Source organism: Penicillium pulvis (assembly GCF_028828015.1).
Source record: "Penicillium pulvis strain IBT 33274 chromosome Unknown contig_10_segment0_segment0, whole genome shotgun sequence".
Lineage (NCBI taxonomy): Eukaryota > Fungi > Ascomycota > Eurotiomycetes > Eurotiales > Aspergillaceae > Penicillium > Penicillium pulvis.
In genome coordinates, this window is record NW_026643071.1 from 2,574,290 (window position 1) to 2,589,000 (window position 14,711).

Consider the following 14,711-nt stretch of genomic DNA (forward strand, 5'->3'; position numbering starts at 1 on the left):
ACTGTAGATACTAGTAAAAAGGTGGTAAATCCGAGAGTCCCGTAGGACATCCATTCGCAATCATTGATGCATCTAATCTGAGAAATTTGAACTGGCTCCAGTATCATACACTAGAAAAAAAATGAAGAAATGTTTTCGTGATCGAAAACATTCTATATGAACACCTTTTTTTCCCAAAGAAAAAGTAATAAAAAAAAGAAAAAGAAAAAGAAAAAGAAAAAAGAAAAAGAAAAAGAAAGAGAGAAATGAAATGAGATATGCAAGTTTGAATGAAACAGAAGACTAAGCATCATGCCCGTCATACTGGTTCGACTTCTCATGCTTCATACGCGACATGAAAGAAGGCCGACGCCCACTGCTCTCCGCATCAGCATTCTGCTGCGGAGGTGAGTAGATAGAAGGCGGAGAGACGGGGTCATACCGTTCGTCATAGCGGCTCTGGCCATCAGCAGAGGGATACTCGTGCGGTCTGTTTTGTTCACCATTAAAGCCGCCCAGCTCGACAGACTCGTACTGGTTGTTGTTATCTGAACGGGAGTTGTAGTAGGATGTGTTGTAGGTTCCAGACTCAGGGGACCCGATGATGGGAAGGATTGTGGGTCGAGTTTGGTCTGAGTGCGACATATGAGAGGGAGGCTCGTAGCGAGCACTGCCGCGGGAGCCTGGGGGAGCAGGAGTTTGGAGGATAGGGACAGTGCTCGCTGACGGGGTAAGACCGGCAGGCACTGGGGAGAGTGGGGGCGGCATTGGGATCTGCTCGTTATAGGAGGCGCGGAGGCCAGCCTTGCGGTGGCCGGTGGAGGGCTCACGGCCGATTGATCCGGTTGCGCCATTGTTTACACTTAATTGGCGGGCGCCTTGCGTTGAGGCGTTGGTGACTGTGCGGTGGAGGGCGTTGTTGTCCTCTGGGTCCAGGTCGTGGTGGGACGAGCGAGTGTTAAGGGCTGCGGCGATGGCGGCTTCATTGGCTGGGTTGGTGGAGCCGCGTTGGGTGAGTGTGCCAGATGAGCGCTTCCGGTCGACACCTGTGGCTTGCGCGGTGTCGGCGGCCAGGGAGGCGTCGTCTGCGACTGCGGCGGCAGCGGCAGGTTGGATCAGTGTCGTCTTGAGGGCGTCATCGGCGGTTTCTCCCTTGTCATCACCGTCATTGCCGTCCTTGGACTCTTCCTCAGGACGATCGACACCAGGGGCACGAATTTTGAGCTTGCGCATGGCCAAAACGAGGGCACACATGAACTTGGAGCGGCGCGCAGAACGAACGGATTCGATTGCCCAGTTGGACTTGTGGCGGATGTCAACTTGCAACTGAAGCTTGTCGAGGTCGCCGACGCCAATCACCTCAACGAGGAATTCAGGCTGGAAGTCACGAGAGTTTTCTTTATCACGGACGAAAAGCTCCATCTCCGCACGCAGGGCATCAACCTCGGCAAAGGTGGTGTCGAAAGCGACAGGGACAGTAAGTCTTTCATGCATGGCATTGGCACGGGTAAGGTTGTCAACCCACAAACTGTTCAGGATATTGTTGGGGACCTGAGTCAAGCGGTGGTCGTTGATAGAACGGAAGACGGTGAATAAGAGAGAAATGCGTTCCACGATGTAGTCTTTGTCGCTGACATCGACACGGTCACCGATATCGAAGGGGTGCTTGACGAATAAGAAAATACAAGAACCCAAGACTTCCTGACAGGTGGTCGAGAATACGAAACTCAGAGAGAGTAGAGAGGTAGCTCCAGCCGCAATGACGGTACCAAAGCCAGTGGTGACGAAAGAGATGAATACCAGAACGCCGACCACGGCAGCGACAGTGAACAACAATCCATCCAGTACACCGATAGCCTGGTCGACATCGTGCATACTGTGGTTCAGGGCCTTACGCGTGCGTCCCAGCTCCGTAACAGTAAGAATCATCTCATCGAGAGAGATATCTCCATTGCCATCCTTGTCCAACATGGCGAAGCACTCGTCAGCTTCGGCTTCGTGACCAGGTCCCAGAACCTCAACAATGTCATCAATGTACAAAGAATCACGGCCTTCGACAACAAAGGACATCCAAACACGGCGGGCCAAGGCCGCAGCACAGCGCTTACGCTCCAGTGCGGAGACCACCACCGCGTGAGTGGTGTTGTTGTTGAACATTTGCTTTCCAGTCAATTCAGACGCGACATTGCCCACCGCAGCCTGCACTTTGTCACCGAGACGGCCAGCCTGCTGACCAACGGTGCGACCGACGTCCTGGACCATACGCAGGGGCATGATCGAGGACCGCTTAGTCTTCTTAACAGCCTGACTCAAGATGGGGTCCATAATGGTCGAGTCATCCTCGTTGAATTCCGCACAGTACATGGGAAACATGTTGCGGGAGGCTTCGAACAGTAGACTGACAAGGTAAACATTGCGCTTAGCCTCCTTGATCTTGGTGTCGAATTGCTTGCGGTGATAGCTGATCGAAATGAGCTGAACAATGGCCTTCTGACCTAAGTAAATAAGGCTGCAGACTAAAAAGCCGAGCAGGACGTTCTTGACGCTCTTTTCCCAGGACTTCTCGTCAGTATCCCCAGAACTTTTCTTGCTGGGGTTTTCAGTCATAATCTACAAGTCAAATTAGTATCATTATGCGGGCTTAGGGTGTAGAACACATACCGGAAGGAAAGTGCACAGCGAGACTACACACCACAATACAAGCGTAAGGGGAGTTTCAAGGGCCCTCAAGATAAGTGCATACTTGCGAGTACCCGAGCTGACGATACCACACAACAACTGGAAAACCCATGGAATGAATTTTGCCATGACCTTGCACCCCCACAGACTGACCCAAACCACCTCAATCCAGGTAAAGAACCAATACATATGAACGCCTGCGATTTTCGCATTAGGAGCCGCAGTAGCTCCGACAATGATCGGAATAGCAATCAAAAGACCAATAGGAATGACATAGATCATGTAACGAGTGACAATCGAGAAATTGTAGATAGCCAGGTAGATCCGGCCAACGACATTAATGGTACCATCATCGGAGGTCTCGGACGCTTTACCACGCAGATCATGCATATCAGAATCAATGCGACGGCGACGACCAGGCGCGATAATCCCCTGCTTCTCACCCTCTAAAGGCTCCGTGACAAGTCCCTTTGTCGAGCCAGACCCGGAGCCCCAATGCCCAGTACCATTCTGGCTAGGGGCTTCCGTGAGGGGAATATCAATAGTGACGTCGTTGGGGTTGTGCATCCCGTCGTAAGGCTGATCGGGGATCTGTTCAAACCGATGTAAACCAGAATGCTTGGGAGAGATTCCCAGCTTGCTCCTCATCGCGAGAAAGGAGAAAAGAAAGGAAGGGAACGGTTCTTTAAAATGGAGTTAAAGTCCTCTGGGGCGACGATCGATTTCTCAACCTGGTTGGTTCAATTGCGGATTTCAGTGGAGATTTTAGTGGGAAAAAAAATCCATAGGCTGTTTTTTTCTCCCCCCTCACGGGCTGCAGGACCCAGTAAAATTGGAGGTTAGACCTCTTGCGCGGCTTGGGACGACTTTGCTTGGCTTGGGGCTTCGCTTCCGATCAATGAACGGGGATTTCCAGGGCTGATCTGCCTGTCAAGGACACCTTTGTTGCTGGTCCAGGTTTGTCTGTGGAGCTGAGATCGGCACAGCCGGGGGAGTTGGATCAAGCTTGAGCCTGATTGATTCAAGGAATGACTGGTTCGAGCACAAAACGACAGGGAATTGACGTGAAAGTGAACAAATTACAATTACAATAAAGTTGTGGTTGAAAGAAAAACGCGACCCCGTTCCTGTTTCACAGTGTTGTTGGCTGAAAGCCACAAAAATGTGAGACAGCCATTCCTCGCAGATAAAATGATCCACAGTGGCAATAAGCCGCATTCCAGATGGCATTGGATTTTCCAGTCTAAATATATGTCCGATCAGATAGATTAATGCAATGCTTCACACACGATTCAATCGCTTGAATGTTGTACATAAAAGCCTAGCGATCATAGTGGGTGAGTACACGTACCCCTGTTCCCCTCAATTGCCACCACACAATCCGTTCTCTAACAAGCCATGGACGCAGGTCCCACTCGGCCCCACTTCGCCTTATCTGCTTTTGACCAATGTTAATCGTGGATCTCAAGCCCGATCCGAGGGTCCAGCAACCCTGACGCAAGATTAGGGCATGTGATGGGTATAAATATACATTTGGATGTGTATGTTTTACGTCTGGCTGAACCTAATATGACGTTTCAGGTGGAGTGGGGGCATCAGGTACGTGGTATTTGCAAGCTTTCTATCTGTCAGAAAAAAATTCTCTAAGAGCCTACAGTCATGCTCGCTCGTCGTGTCGAAGCTTCTCCAGTGCAGCAACCACTTCTTTGCGACTCCATCCTGCTTCCAATCCACGCAGCACAATAGCCTGCTCACTCTCCGGTGCCATGCCACTAGGGGCAGGTGGTCGACGATCGAGATTGGTAGGAAAGGGGTATCCCTCCGCGACAGCCTGGATGAACGCCCTGATCTCGCGAGCTTCCAGGGACGACCGCTGGGGATCAAGGTCTGGATCAGCAATATGTTTCCCAGCAGTCTGATACCGCTGGACCAGCAACTCCCAAGTATTCTCCACCAGTGGTAGCGAGTCAACAGTCTCCATCGGTTTCCCAAACGGACTACTCACTTGCAACAGGTTCGCGACGCGACGGAACCCACCATTATTCGGATCCATAACATTTGCCCCAGCCGCATGGAAGAGCGCAGGGTTAAAGAAGACACCGTCTCTAAGAGTCAATGGCAACGCGACATAGTTCTCCTGGAAGAAGGCGCGAAATTCTGGGCGACGCCAGGCTAGATACCCTGGCGCGTCGGACCGTTCTCGACGGGCATGTCCGTATGTGCAACGGCTCCCTGCAGCGTGAGGAATTGCGTCGCCAGCTGCGTCGGCGCTGGGAAACGTGCGCACGCATCCGCCTCCTGGAATCCCAGGTGGAAGTCACGATGGGCCCCCTGGGCGGCGCCGCCAGGGTGGACTGCGTTGACCTGCGCCGTGACTTTATAGCCCGGGCCGAGCCATGCAGTGCAGACGGCGGCTAACCAGAGATTGGCGTAGTAGTCGACGAATGACGCGGGGTCTTCGGCGCCATGTTTGTTGAAGGAATTCTAAATTCGGTCGTTGCTGCCACCAGTAGCGAATCGGTCACCTTGTGGATGTGTTGGATTCGCGTTCCCTGGCGATAATTCGGTCGAAAGCCCCATTCGTGGCGGAGAGGACATGGCTGTACCGGGCGGGGTTGTACATGTCTCGTAGGACGAAGACACCTGGGCCAGTATGCAGGACGTGATGCCATTCATCCTGCAGCTGCGAAATAATCGCGCCAGTTTCTAGAGCTCCAAGATCGTAGATTGGTATATTACGCTCCACCGCACAGGCCAACGGGTAGGTGGAGGTATCGACTGTGCGCGAACATATCTGCTTCAAATCATTCAACTGGAGAGAAGCGGGCTGGAATTGCCGGGATGGAATCGATGTGTGTCCATTCATCTTGTATGTGTGTGCTCAATCCTGTGTGTTTGCGGTGCATTCAAGAAATGAAATGCCGGAATACATATTCCATGTGATCCCCCGCATTTCATCCACTTAGACCCGCATCTTGACGTCAAATGCTTGGGCTGGTCCACTTGGAAAGTCTTTGGGCTTCGAATTATGGTTTCCGATCATAACAAGTAATGTAGTTCTAGACATGGGTATCACAACCAAGTAGTAAAGTACAGAGTCTACCATGGGTGAAGCAAGTGCAGAGGGACCAAATGGGGGTCCCTATATCCAAGGCCAAATTATTCCAGGCGCCAAGTAACTGGGGTTGAATGGAGAACGAAGATCAAAAGGTATCACCAAAACCAAAAGGGATATTCCCATATAAATAGCAAGAAAACCAAGAATTTGCCGAAGTCGTCACCGTCGCTTCGTGCCTCATGCAATCGTTATGAACCTGGGACCCAAATCAACCCCAATGTGCAGATCTATGAAGCGAAGGGTCTTTATGTCTCCGTGGGAGACTGAGCAAAATCAAACTGAGTAAAGGAGATTCGTGAAAGGTGGGAGTTGTGCGACGCCGAATTATGCATTCATCATGACTGCACCAAGGTCAGAGGTCAGAACAGTTTCTGATGCCGACGGCTCGTCAGCCAGGGTAGGTTCGCTCACAACTAGTTCGTTTTCGGACATGGTCTCGACCAATGCACTTGGACGACCAGCGACGGTAAAGAGAACCTTGAACAAGAACGTAGGGCCAGGACTGTCTCCGCTAGGCGGCTGATGACGGGTGTGCGTGAGTAGCACGCGAATCAATTCTCGCAAAGCATCATCCGTCGAATCATCGTGGATAGTATCGATGCCATCAATAATGAGGACCAATAACGGTGGTGCAAAATGAAGAAGAGTGTCCACCAGCGATAAGGCCGCTGTCCAACTGCCCAAAGTGCCGTCAATGGGACGAAACCGCTCTGCAGTGAGATCAAGTAATGAGTCACTGTCAACAACCGTCGGTAAATTATCAATCATCTGTCGGATCAGACTATAGGTCAGAGCAATCAGCCCCTGTTGATGAGGAGTCTGTCCCGAAACCTCTTTAGAAGGAAGCGTGCAGAAGTGACAGAGGGTCGGAAGGTCGGCGTCGCGAGCGAAAAAGGCGTATGATGCGGCGATGAGGGACACAGGACTCAGCGATTCGCCAGATTGGGATCCGGCGACGGCCAGGGCCTGGGAGCGGGGACTAGTGACCCATTTCCTGAGAGACGTGATCACATTGGCTTCCGTCACAACCTTGGCGTCCGGATCAAAATGCGGAATCTGATCCTCGCAATCAAAGAAGGGCTGGAGGTGCTTGGATTCACTTTGAAGCTCAAGACGAGCTAGACGACGCTTGGATCCCCGTGACCATTCGACAAGAGGTGTAACTGACATAAAAGTTAGTCAACATGCTTAGGCAGCCGAAGGGAGTGTCTCCTACCAAGGTCCGGTGCGGCAGTAGTCAAACACACAATACGCTTGCTCTGCTCTTTCGCAGGAATAAGTTGCTCCGTCGTATTCTGTAGCATCTGCCTTAACAGCTGGTCTCGTGTCTCCCTCAACTGATCACGTTTCTCTGCATCTTGTTGGATATCCCAAATCAGGCGTCGGGTCATGGTATTTTGTGCTGCGTGTCGGCGGCGCTTTCCTTCCCGTCCCACCTGGCTGAGCTGCGACTCTTCCCATAGGGCGCGAGGGCTATATGCGGAGTCCCAGCCATCATCGACATCCATCGCATCCGAGGACCCGGAGAGAAGCCGGGCCTGACGTTGAATGCATAGAACCAGGGGGTGAAAGTGGGAATAGACATCCTGACTGTGGCTCCTCAATAGGTGGCACGTGGATCGTCGCACATACCAATCCATGAATTCATTCAGGAACAAAAAGATCAGGGTGTAGATTTCGGCCACGGCCTCCCGGTGGGACGCATTGAGATCCGCAGGGGGGTTGATGGCACTAGTAATATTATTTAACGCGGTGAGAAGTCCTTCGAGGATCCGATGGTAATTTGACGATGCCTAGGATGAAAACAAGAGGGGGTTAGTGGACCGTAGTTAGGGGTTGGGGATGGCCTCGGCCTGGGTGCAACTCACCTTGATCACTGACTGCAGCACCCCATAGAGTAGCGGGGTATAATACAAATTACCATCGGGTAGGACGGCGAGGATTTGAGAATGAGACTCGACGGTAGGGATGAATCGGTCACAGAGGCCGGCAACCCGCTGGCGGGGCCGGGACATCCAAAGGGTATGTAGGTCGCGCACCAAGGCCTGAACGTCGGTAGCTGTCTGAGGCCGTTCCTCCCATACCACACGATTCTCGGCCGGTACATGGCGAATAAAGGCCTTCCATGACTGAGCCAATTCACTGTATTCAATATCGAGGTTTGCGATCACGGAGTTTCTGTGAAGAGTGTGAGGGGGTGGTTTTTTTTTTTTTTTTTCATCCTTGAACGTACGAGGAAACGGGTTTTCGGTCGAAGCGAAATTCCCAAGCCGATGGATCATCGTCCTGGGCAGGCATGGTGCGACGCATCACACCCTCCCGGATTGAAAGTGATAATGATCAAGTTGTCATCAGTGGATCTGCCGATCGAAGGAGAGGGGAAGGGGAAAAGGAAGGGATTGCAGAACAACGCGGAGGAGCGGGTGCAGCCGCTCTTCTCAGGGAAAAAGCTAAAAATGCAAAATTTACAGGGAATTGGACTATTAATATGACCTTTCGTCATTTGCTTTGCTTATTTATATTCGTAGTTTTTTTTCTGTTTTTATCTTTTTTCCTTTTTCCTCTTTTCTCTCGTCTTTTGCGCTCGTACGTCGGTCCATGAGAGCCTCGGCCTCTCTCCACTCTACCTTCTCCGCAAATCACAAACGAATATCCGGGGGCTTGTGAGAATATGTCCCGTGTACAACATGATCATTCGCATTATAGAGGGGGAGATGAGATTCAAAAAAAAAAAAAACAAAATACCATCTAGGCCCAGACAACATACCAGATCATAACGGGTTTTTTAAGGTTCGGGCAGTCGTCCAGTTGGCGATTCATATCATGTAATCCAGCTTTTGTTGTTCCGTGCGCAATGTTGATCCTTGGTCATCTTTCTCTGCGGGGAAAGGGAAAAGGAAAAAGCGAAAGAGAAAAAGGAAAGAGAAGCGAAAGCTACGAAGGTTTGCCTCTATTAGGAAAGACCCGCCCTTTATTTTCTTCCGTAGATCATTCGGTCTTCAGGGTAGGAAGTGTCCGGTTAGCCGGAGAGAGTAAGCACATATGATCAATCTTTTTAAATGATATCTGATTTTCTCTGTGCGTGGTGAAGCGAGAACGAGTCAATAGTGTGGATCCCCACGCTACAGATAACAGTCCCCAGGGATTTATGGATACGGACTCCGTAATCCGTAATCATTTAACACAGCCCTGGAGATTGAAATCTTATTGATAATCCATAACAGATGACCAAGTGAGACTACGTAGATACGAACCAATGAATCATGTATGATATCAAGCTCATGCAGTGAGGACCATGGAACCCCCGAACTTCCACCATCCGGGCTTATCGTCATGATCATGGATCTACTTTCTCCACGGGGGATCCATACTATGATCGGCCCTAGCTCTCCCCTCTTTTTTAATTTCCTGTTTTATTGTTCGTTCATATGCAACTCCACTCCCCCCAAACTTCCTGTTCAACTCCCACTTTTTGTGGCCCTGACTAATGCTGCGTTAACCCCACGCTTCCGCTGAGTCCCGTACATCAGCGGCTATGCGTCCCTTCTTCCTCTCTTATTTCTTTGTTTCGGTGCTGGCGACCGTGACTGTCCTCCCTTCTAGCAATTCCCAGGACTTGTCCTGGTCTTCGTCCGTTCGCTTTCGTCTCCAGGCTTCGGGTTCTCTGAACGGATTGACCCTCGCCCCGCTGACCCAGTCCCTCGTCCGCCTAACGGATAGTGAGAAAGAGGTACCCCCCGCCCCCCCCATCCTAGCCCCCAATTTCCGACGGGGCGCATGTGGCTAAGTTTCGATTTTTAGGCCTTTCATATCTCTGGCAACGTCACAAAAGTAGTCGCGGAAGACTCGGTTGGCCTGAATTCCTCCTCAATCGCTTGTATCCCGTGTGATTCTTCCGATTACCCCGGGCCGTTCAAAGCGGATCGCACCATCGACACTGTTGACAGCCAATCGACCTTACCAGGGGCAATTATCCTGTACAGTAGTTCAGCTTCGCACTGCAATCTGACCACGGATGATATTGCGGAAAGCTATCGCAATATCTTCACCGTTATCAATTCGCGGTCTTCCACCCTTCTACAAGCCGCCTTTGGTTCAAACAATACCCTCGCAGCAATCGGCAGTATGTCGGCCCCAGTGACCGGTGTTGATACCGGTACCGGTACAGGTACTGGCACTGGTGGAGATAGTCCTAATACTGGTTCGTGTTCGATTTATTCTTTTAATATATACATGTACATCTATACTGACTTGGATTTGCAGCGATGATCATCTTGTACAGTATTACCGGTATCATTACTGCCCTCTTCTTGGGCATTATCATCACAGGTGCTGTCCGCGCCCATCGTCATCCGGAGAGATATGGACCTCGTCGTGTAGCAGGCCGTATCAGGCAGAGTAGGGCCAGAGGTATCGCCCGGGCCATGCTCGAAACCATCCCCATTGTCAAATTTGGGGATGAGTCTCCCGGAGATGGTGTCGATGCCGCCAAGCGAGACCTTGAGATGGTCAACCATGAATCTGGCCATGAACCTGGCCATGAACACTCTCCTCGTTCTGAGAGTATTGCCGATGTTGAGGAAACCACTCCGCGTGAAAATGACCTTCCTGAACAGGAATCCGATCACCCCATCGCTGCTGCACCCGAAAATAAGACCGATGCTACACCGGATGCTGGCAATTTCTCCTGTCCCATCTGTACAGATGACTTTGTTAAGGGCCAGGATCTGCGGGTACTGCCCTGTCAACACCAGTTCCACCTGGAGTGCATTGACCCCTGGTTGGTAAACGTGTCCGGCACCTGTCCTCTATGGTATGTTCTCTCTTGATCTATATTTTGTAGCCATATACTAACTTTCTGTCAGTCGTATCGACCTGAACCCGCCCAAGACGGAAGAAAATGCCGAGCAAGGCGAGGGTGCCGAGCACACGGAGGAAACCCCGACCGAGGAGGCTGGAACTTCTACCGACGCAACAACCCACCGACATTCTCACCATCGTCTCACGAACTACTTGAATGCCCGTCGTATGCACAATGCCACTGTGGAGGAGCGCCTCGCTGCCCTCCGCCATGTTCGTGCTGCCAACCAGGGCAACGCTGCTGACGCTATTCCTGCCGCCAGCCGCCAGCGTCTCAGCACCCGACTTCGCGAGCGATTCCGCATTCGCTCACGCACCCATGGCGTCGAGAGTCTCAGTCCCGGTGAAAGTGGCGCAACTACGCCGACAGTGACAACTCCCACTGTCCCGGCCCCTGCGCACATTGCCGAGACCGAGACCGAAACCGAGCCACAAACCAATGAAACTGCAGGATTGCCCATCAACTCCAGCAGATGAAACTGACACATGTCCCCCCCTGATTACACGATTCGATGAACCTTTTTTTTTTCTCAGCTTTACATATTGATTTGCACAAAGTTAGCTGATTACGGCGTTACGAGGTATAGGAACAAGAGATGGGATTTTGATTGGACAAATTATTCGGGTACAGGCGTTTGAGATATGGGAGGAAAAGGTGATGCTTTTTTATTTTTTTCTTGTTTTCATCTTTTTCATTTCTGTTGATTTCTCTTGATCATTGTTGCATATACTTCCCGTACATTAGGCCATAGGGAGATATAAATCCCACAGCAAATAGGAATTCAAGTATACATACTCAACCCTTCTGAGCCGCTTTACGTCATGATACTAAACAGAGACATATAAGGCAGGTATTCCCGCGACCCCAACCAACCCCATCGGCAAAGGGGATCTCCGCGGCTTGGCAGCGGGGGGATAAGAACCAGCAAAACGGACAGTGGAGTCAGTGTGGGGGAAAAGAAAAGGTGCAAGAAAACGGAAAAAAATGGGGATCCAAGCCCTCCTGAAATCTCCGTCGTTTCTGCCCTACGTGGGTGGCTCCCTCAGCCCCGGGGCGATGCAAAACATATATCTCGTACGAAGTCCACGGGTAGATGAGTGCAATCATGTGCAGCCAAGAACCCTGGGACAGAGATCCCTGTCCCGCTGGATGCATAAGGGACTATTTACCTAGGTGGGATAATGATGTTGAGTTGATCCAAATGTGCCTGATGTCATGGAAATCATTTCCTGAACTCTCCCGACTTTCCCCAAGTTCTCCGGGGAACGGCTGAGATCGGAGCAAGTCCGCTTTGTGCGGAGTCCGGGATCGTCCTCATTTCTAATTTCTCCTCATGGCCTCGAGACGGAGTTTTTTTTGTTGGAGTGTTATTTTGTTCCGTTTTTTTTGCTCGGAACTGGGAGATTGTACGGAATAGCTTGCAGCCTGAGGGCTTGGCTAATACTACACTGTGAAGATAATGTATGGTACTTATCGCTCATCCGGTGAGGGGATAAACGATTAACGACCCGAATGAGCCTGAAGATAAGGAGTTGAGCCCGGGTGATAGGAACTTCTAGATATCTGCATGGATCTAGGGATAAACTATATCTTGGATTCAAAATGCAATCTCAAATGCTGCGTGCTGCTAGGGGCTATCTATGTATTATGATCCAGACCGCTGGAGATGTTGAGGTCTGATATGTAAGGGGCAAATATCACTCCGCACGCGACCTTGGAGACGGATAATTGTAAACCGAGCTAAAACACAGAATTATGTATCAGGCCATTGGGTTCTAGAAAGGATCCACTGCGTCTTTTTTTTTTTTTTGCTCGGCGTTGGATGACACACGGTTTGCGGCGGCGGCGGGACGAGCCTGTCGGAGCTCACAGATCAGGCCATCGGGTAATTGTATTCGATGCAGTATTTTGTATTCAAAATTTCATACAGATCATCAGTTGCAGAATACATATATATATCTCTTGGTACTTGAATAAGTACCTGGTACATCCTACAACTATCAATGGTCATTTGATCTGATCATTAGCTATTGAGGTCATAGTCATAGTAGAGCAATGCCTGTTTACACATGTTTCGCATGTGACCTCCACTATCCATGACGGCGAAGAAGATACGGAACTTCCTCGGTTCCAAGTGGACTCCCTCGGCGATAGCTTCGTGTATATATAGGTCATGCTGCGACAAAATACCTCTTTTAATACCTTGCTTTTTTTCAAGTATATTGTATACGCTGACAATCGCCGCAACCTGATTTAACCGTTCTACTCCACCCCCTCATTCCTCCTCATCCGGTGAACGCAAGCAGCAAGGTTTCGGTGACAATTCCGGGGAAAACGTTTGTCGCGTAATCTATTTTGTGTCAGACAATATGGCAAATTTACATTCAAATTCTTCTGCTTCCCCTTCCTCAACGGCTCGCGATCGTCTCTCTTCAATCTCCTCACACATCATGGGTCCCTCCAACCCCTCAGTATTCACCACCTCCACGGTGGCTGCCGCCCCCGAAGATCCTCTCTTTGGCCTGATGAAGGCCTATCGGGAGGATCCCTCTGACAAGAAAGTTGATCTGGGCATTGGCGCCTACCGCGACAACAATGCGAAGCCCTGGATCTTGCCCGTTGTCAAGAAGGTGAGCTTCAATCCTATCTTATCGGGTGTTTTCTTTGTTGGACGCCCTGTGCCTTGTTTATTTTGCTAATAACCCACCCGTTCAGGCTGATGACGCCATCCACAACGATCCCACTGTCAACCACGAATATCTCTCCATCGGCGGTCTGCCCGATCTCACAGCAGCAGCTCAGAAGCTCATCGTGGGCGCGGACAGCCCCGCCATCAAAGAAAAACGGGTATGCCCACCCGAACAAACCACATACACACCTTAAACACAAGCTAATCTCACCCCTTGATTCAGATTTGCACCCTCCAAACTATCTCGGGAACCGGCGCTGTCCACCTGGGCGGCCTTTTCCTTGCCAAATTCCACCCCCAAAAGCCAACAATCTACCTCTCAAACCCAACATGGGCAAACCACCACCAGATCTTCACCAATGTCGGCCTCAACCTTGCCACATACCCCTACTTCTCCACCAAGACTAAGGGCCTCGATTTCGATGGCATGATGCAATCGATCAAGAACGCCCCCAACGGCTCCGTCATCCTCCTGCACGCCTGTGCTCACAACCCCACTGGTGTTGACCCCACACAGGACCAATGGCGCGAAATCGCCGCTGCCATGCGCGAGCGCTCTCACTTCCCCTTCTTCGACACAGCATACCAGGGCTTCGCATCTGGTGATCTCAACCGGGACGCATGGTCAATCCGCTACTTCATCGAGCAAGGTTTCGAGCTCTGCGTTGCGCAGTCGTTCGCTAAGAACTTTGGTCTTTACGGCGAGCGCACGGGCGCGTTCCATTTCGTTTCGGCGCCGGGTGCGGATGCTTCGACTGCTAATGCGCATGTCGCCAGTCAGCTTGCTATCCTGCAGCGGTCGGAGATCTCGAATCCCCCTGCTTATGGAGCGCGGATTGCGAGTCGCATCTTGAATGATCCTGTGCTGTTCAAGGAGTGGGAGGATGATTTGAGGACTATGAGTGGACGTATTCTCGAGATGCGTGCCGGTCTGCGGGAGCGTCTTGAGAAGAAGGGGACGCCTGGTAACTGGGATCATATTACCTCTCAGATTGGTATGTTCTCGTTCACTGGATTAAGTGAGGAGCAGGTTAAGACTTTGCGGTCTAAGTGGCATGTTTATATGGTGAGTTTTGATCCCCCCATCCTGATAATATGAGCTTGGCTAACTGTTTCTCAGACTAAGAATGGTCGTATTTCTATGGCTGGTCTGAACACAAATAATATTGACTACTTCGCTGAAGCTGTCGATAGTGTTGTGCGTGAGTCTTTGTAGATGTTTTATGACGGAACATCTTAGCACTTGGGATAGACCAAGTCGGATTGGCGTTTTTAATTTTACTTATTACCCTTAACCCATGCTTGACATGGTCTTTATATGACATCTCGGCCCTAAGCTGGCTATCCTGCTCATAATTCGCTCTCTTTGTATGCAGTTGGACTAG

At 50.7% G+C, this 14,711-nt stretch overlaps 5 protein-coding genes across 5 annotated transcripts; 2 read left to right on the plus strand and 3 right to left on the minus strand.

The window, feature by feature from the left end:
• Positions 1 to 282: 282 nt before the first annotated feature.
• On the minus strand, positions 283 to 3,306 carry N7503_000976 (serine/threonine protein kinase; the record flags this gene model as incomplete). The annotated part of the gene is made up of 2 exons (XM_057060537.1): positions 283 to 2,589; positions 2,641 to 3,306. 2 exons carry the CDS (start codon positions 3,304 to 3,306, stop codon positions 283 to 285), a joined length of 2,973 nt encoding a protein of 990 aa, XP_056927460.1.
• Positions 3,307 to 4,315: 1,009 nt separating this feature from the next.
• N7503_000977 (phytanoyl-CoA dioxygenase family protein) lies at positions 4,316 to 5,524 on the minus strand (the record flags this gene model as incomplete). Its single annotated transcript, XM_057060538.1, has 3 exons — positions 4,316 to 4,761; positions 4,839 to 5,142; positions 5,255 to 5,524. 3 exons carry the CDS (start codon positions 5,522 to 5,524, stop codon positions 4,316 to 4,318), a joined length of 1,020 nt encoding a protein of 339 aa, XP_056927461.1.
• A 23-nt stretch (positions 5,525 to 5,547) lies between these two features.
• On the minus strand, positions 5,548 to 8,214 carry N7503_000978 (uncharacterized protein). The gene is made up of 4 exons (XM_057060539.1): positions 8,010 to 8,214; positions 7,645 to 7,954; positions 6,993 to 7,569; positions 5,548 to 6,939 (listed from the first exon to the last, which is right to left on the minus strand). Exons 1-4 carry the CDS (start codon positions 8,084 to 8,086, stop codon positions 6,101 to 6,103), a joined length of 1,803 nt encoding a protein of 600 aa, XP_056927462.1. The 5' UTR covers positions 8,087 to 8,214; the 3' UTR covers positions 5,548 to 6,100.
• Positions 8,215 to 9,311: 1,097 nt separating this feature from the next.
• N7503_000979 (RING-H2 finger protein) lies at positions 9,312 to 11,113 on the plus strand (the record flags this gene model as incomplete). The annotated part of the gene is made up of 4 exons (XM_057060540.1): positions 9,312 to 9,506; positions 9,578 to 9,977; positions 10,040 to 10,589; positions 10,642 to 11,113. 4 exons carry the CDS (start codon positions 9,312 to 9,314, stop codon positions 11,111 to 11,113), a joined length of 1,617 nt encoding a protein of 538 aa, XP_056927463.1.
• Positions 11,114 to 12,851: 1,738 nt separating this feature from the next.
• N7503_000980 (aspartate aminotransferase) lies at positions 12,852 to 14,596 on the plus strand. The gene is made up of 4 exons (XM_057060541.1): positions 12,852 to 13,267; positions 13,353 to 13,484; positions 13,550 to 14,392; positions 14,447 to 14,596. The coding sequence occupies exons 1-4, from the start codon at positions 13,007 to 13,009 to the stop codon at positions 14,540 to 14,542; spliced, it is 1,332 nt and encodes a 443-aa protein (XP_056927464.1). The 5' UTR covers positions 12,852 to 13,006; the 3' UTR covers positions 14,543 to 14,596.
• Positions 14,597 to 14,711: the final 115 nt, after the last annotated feature.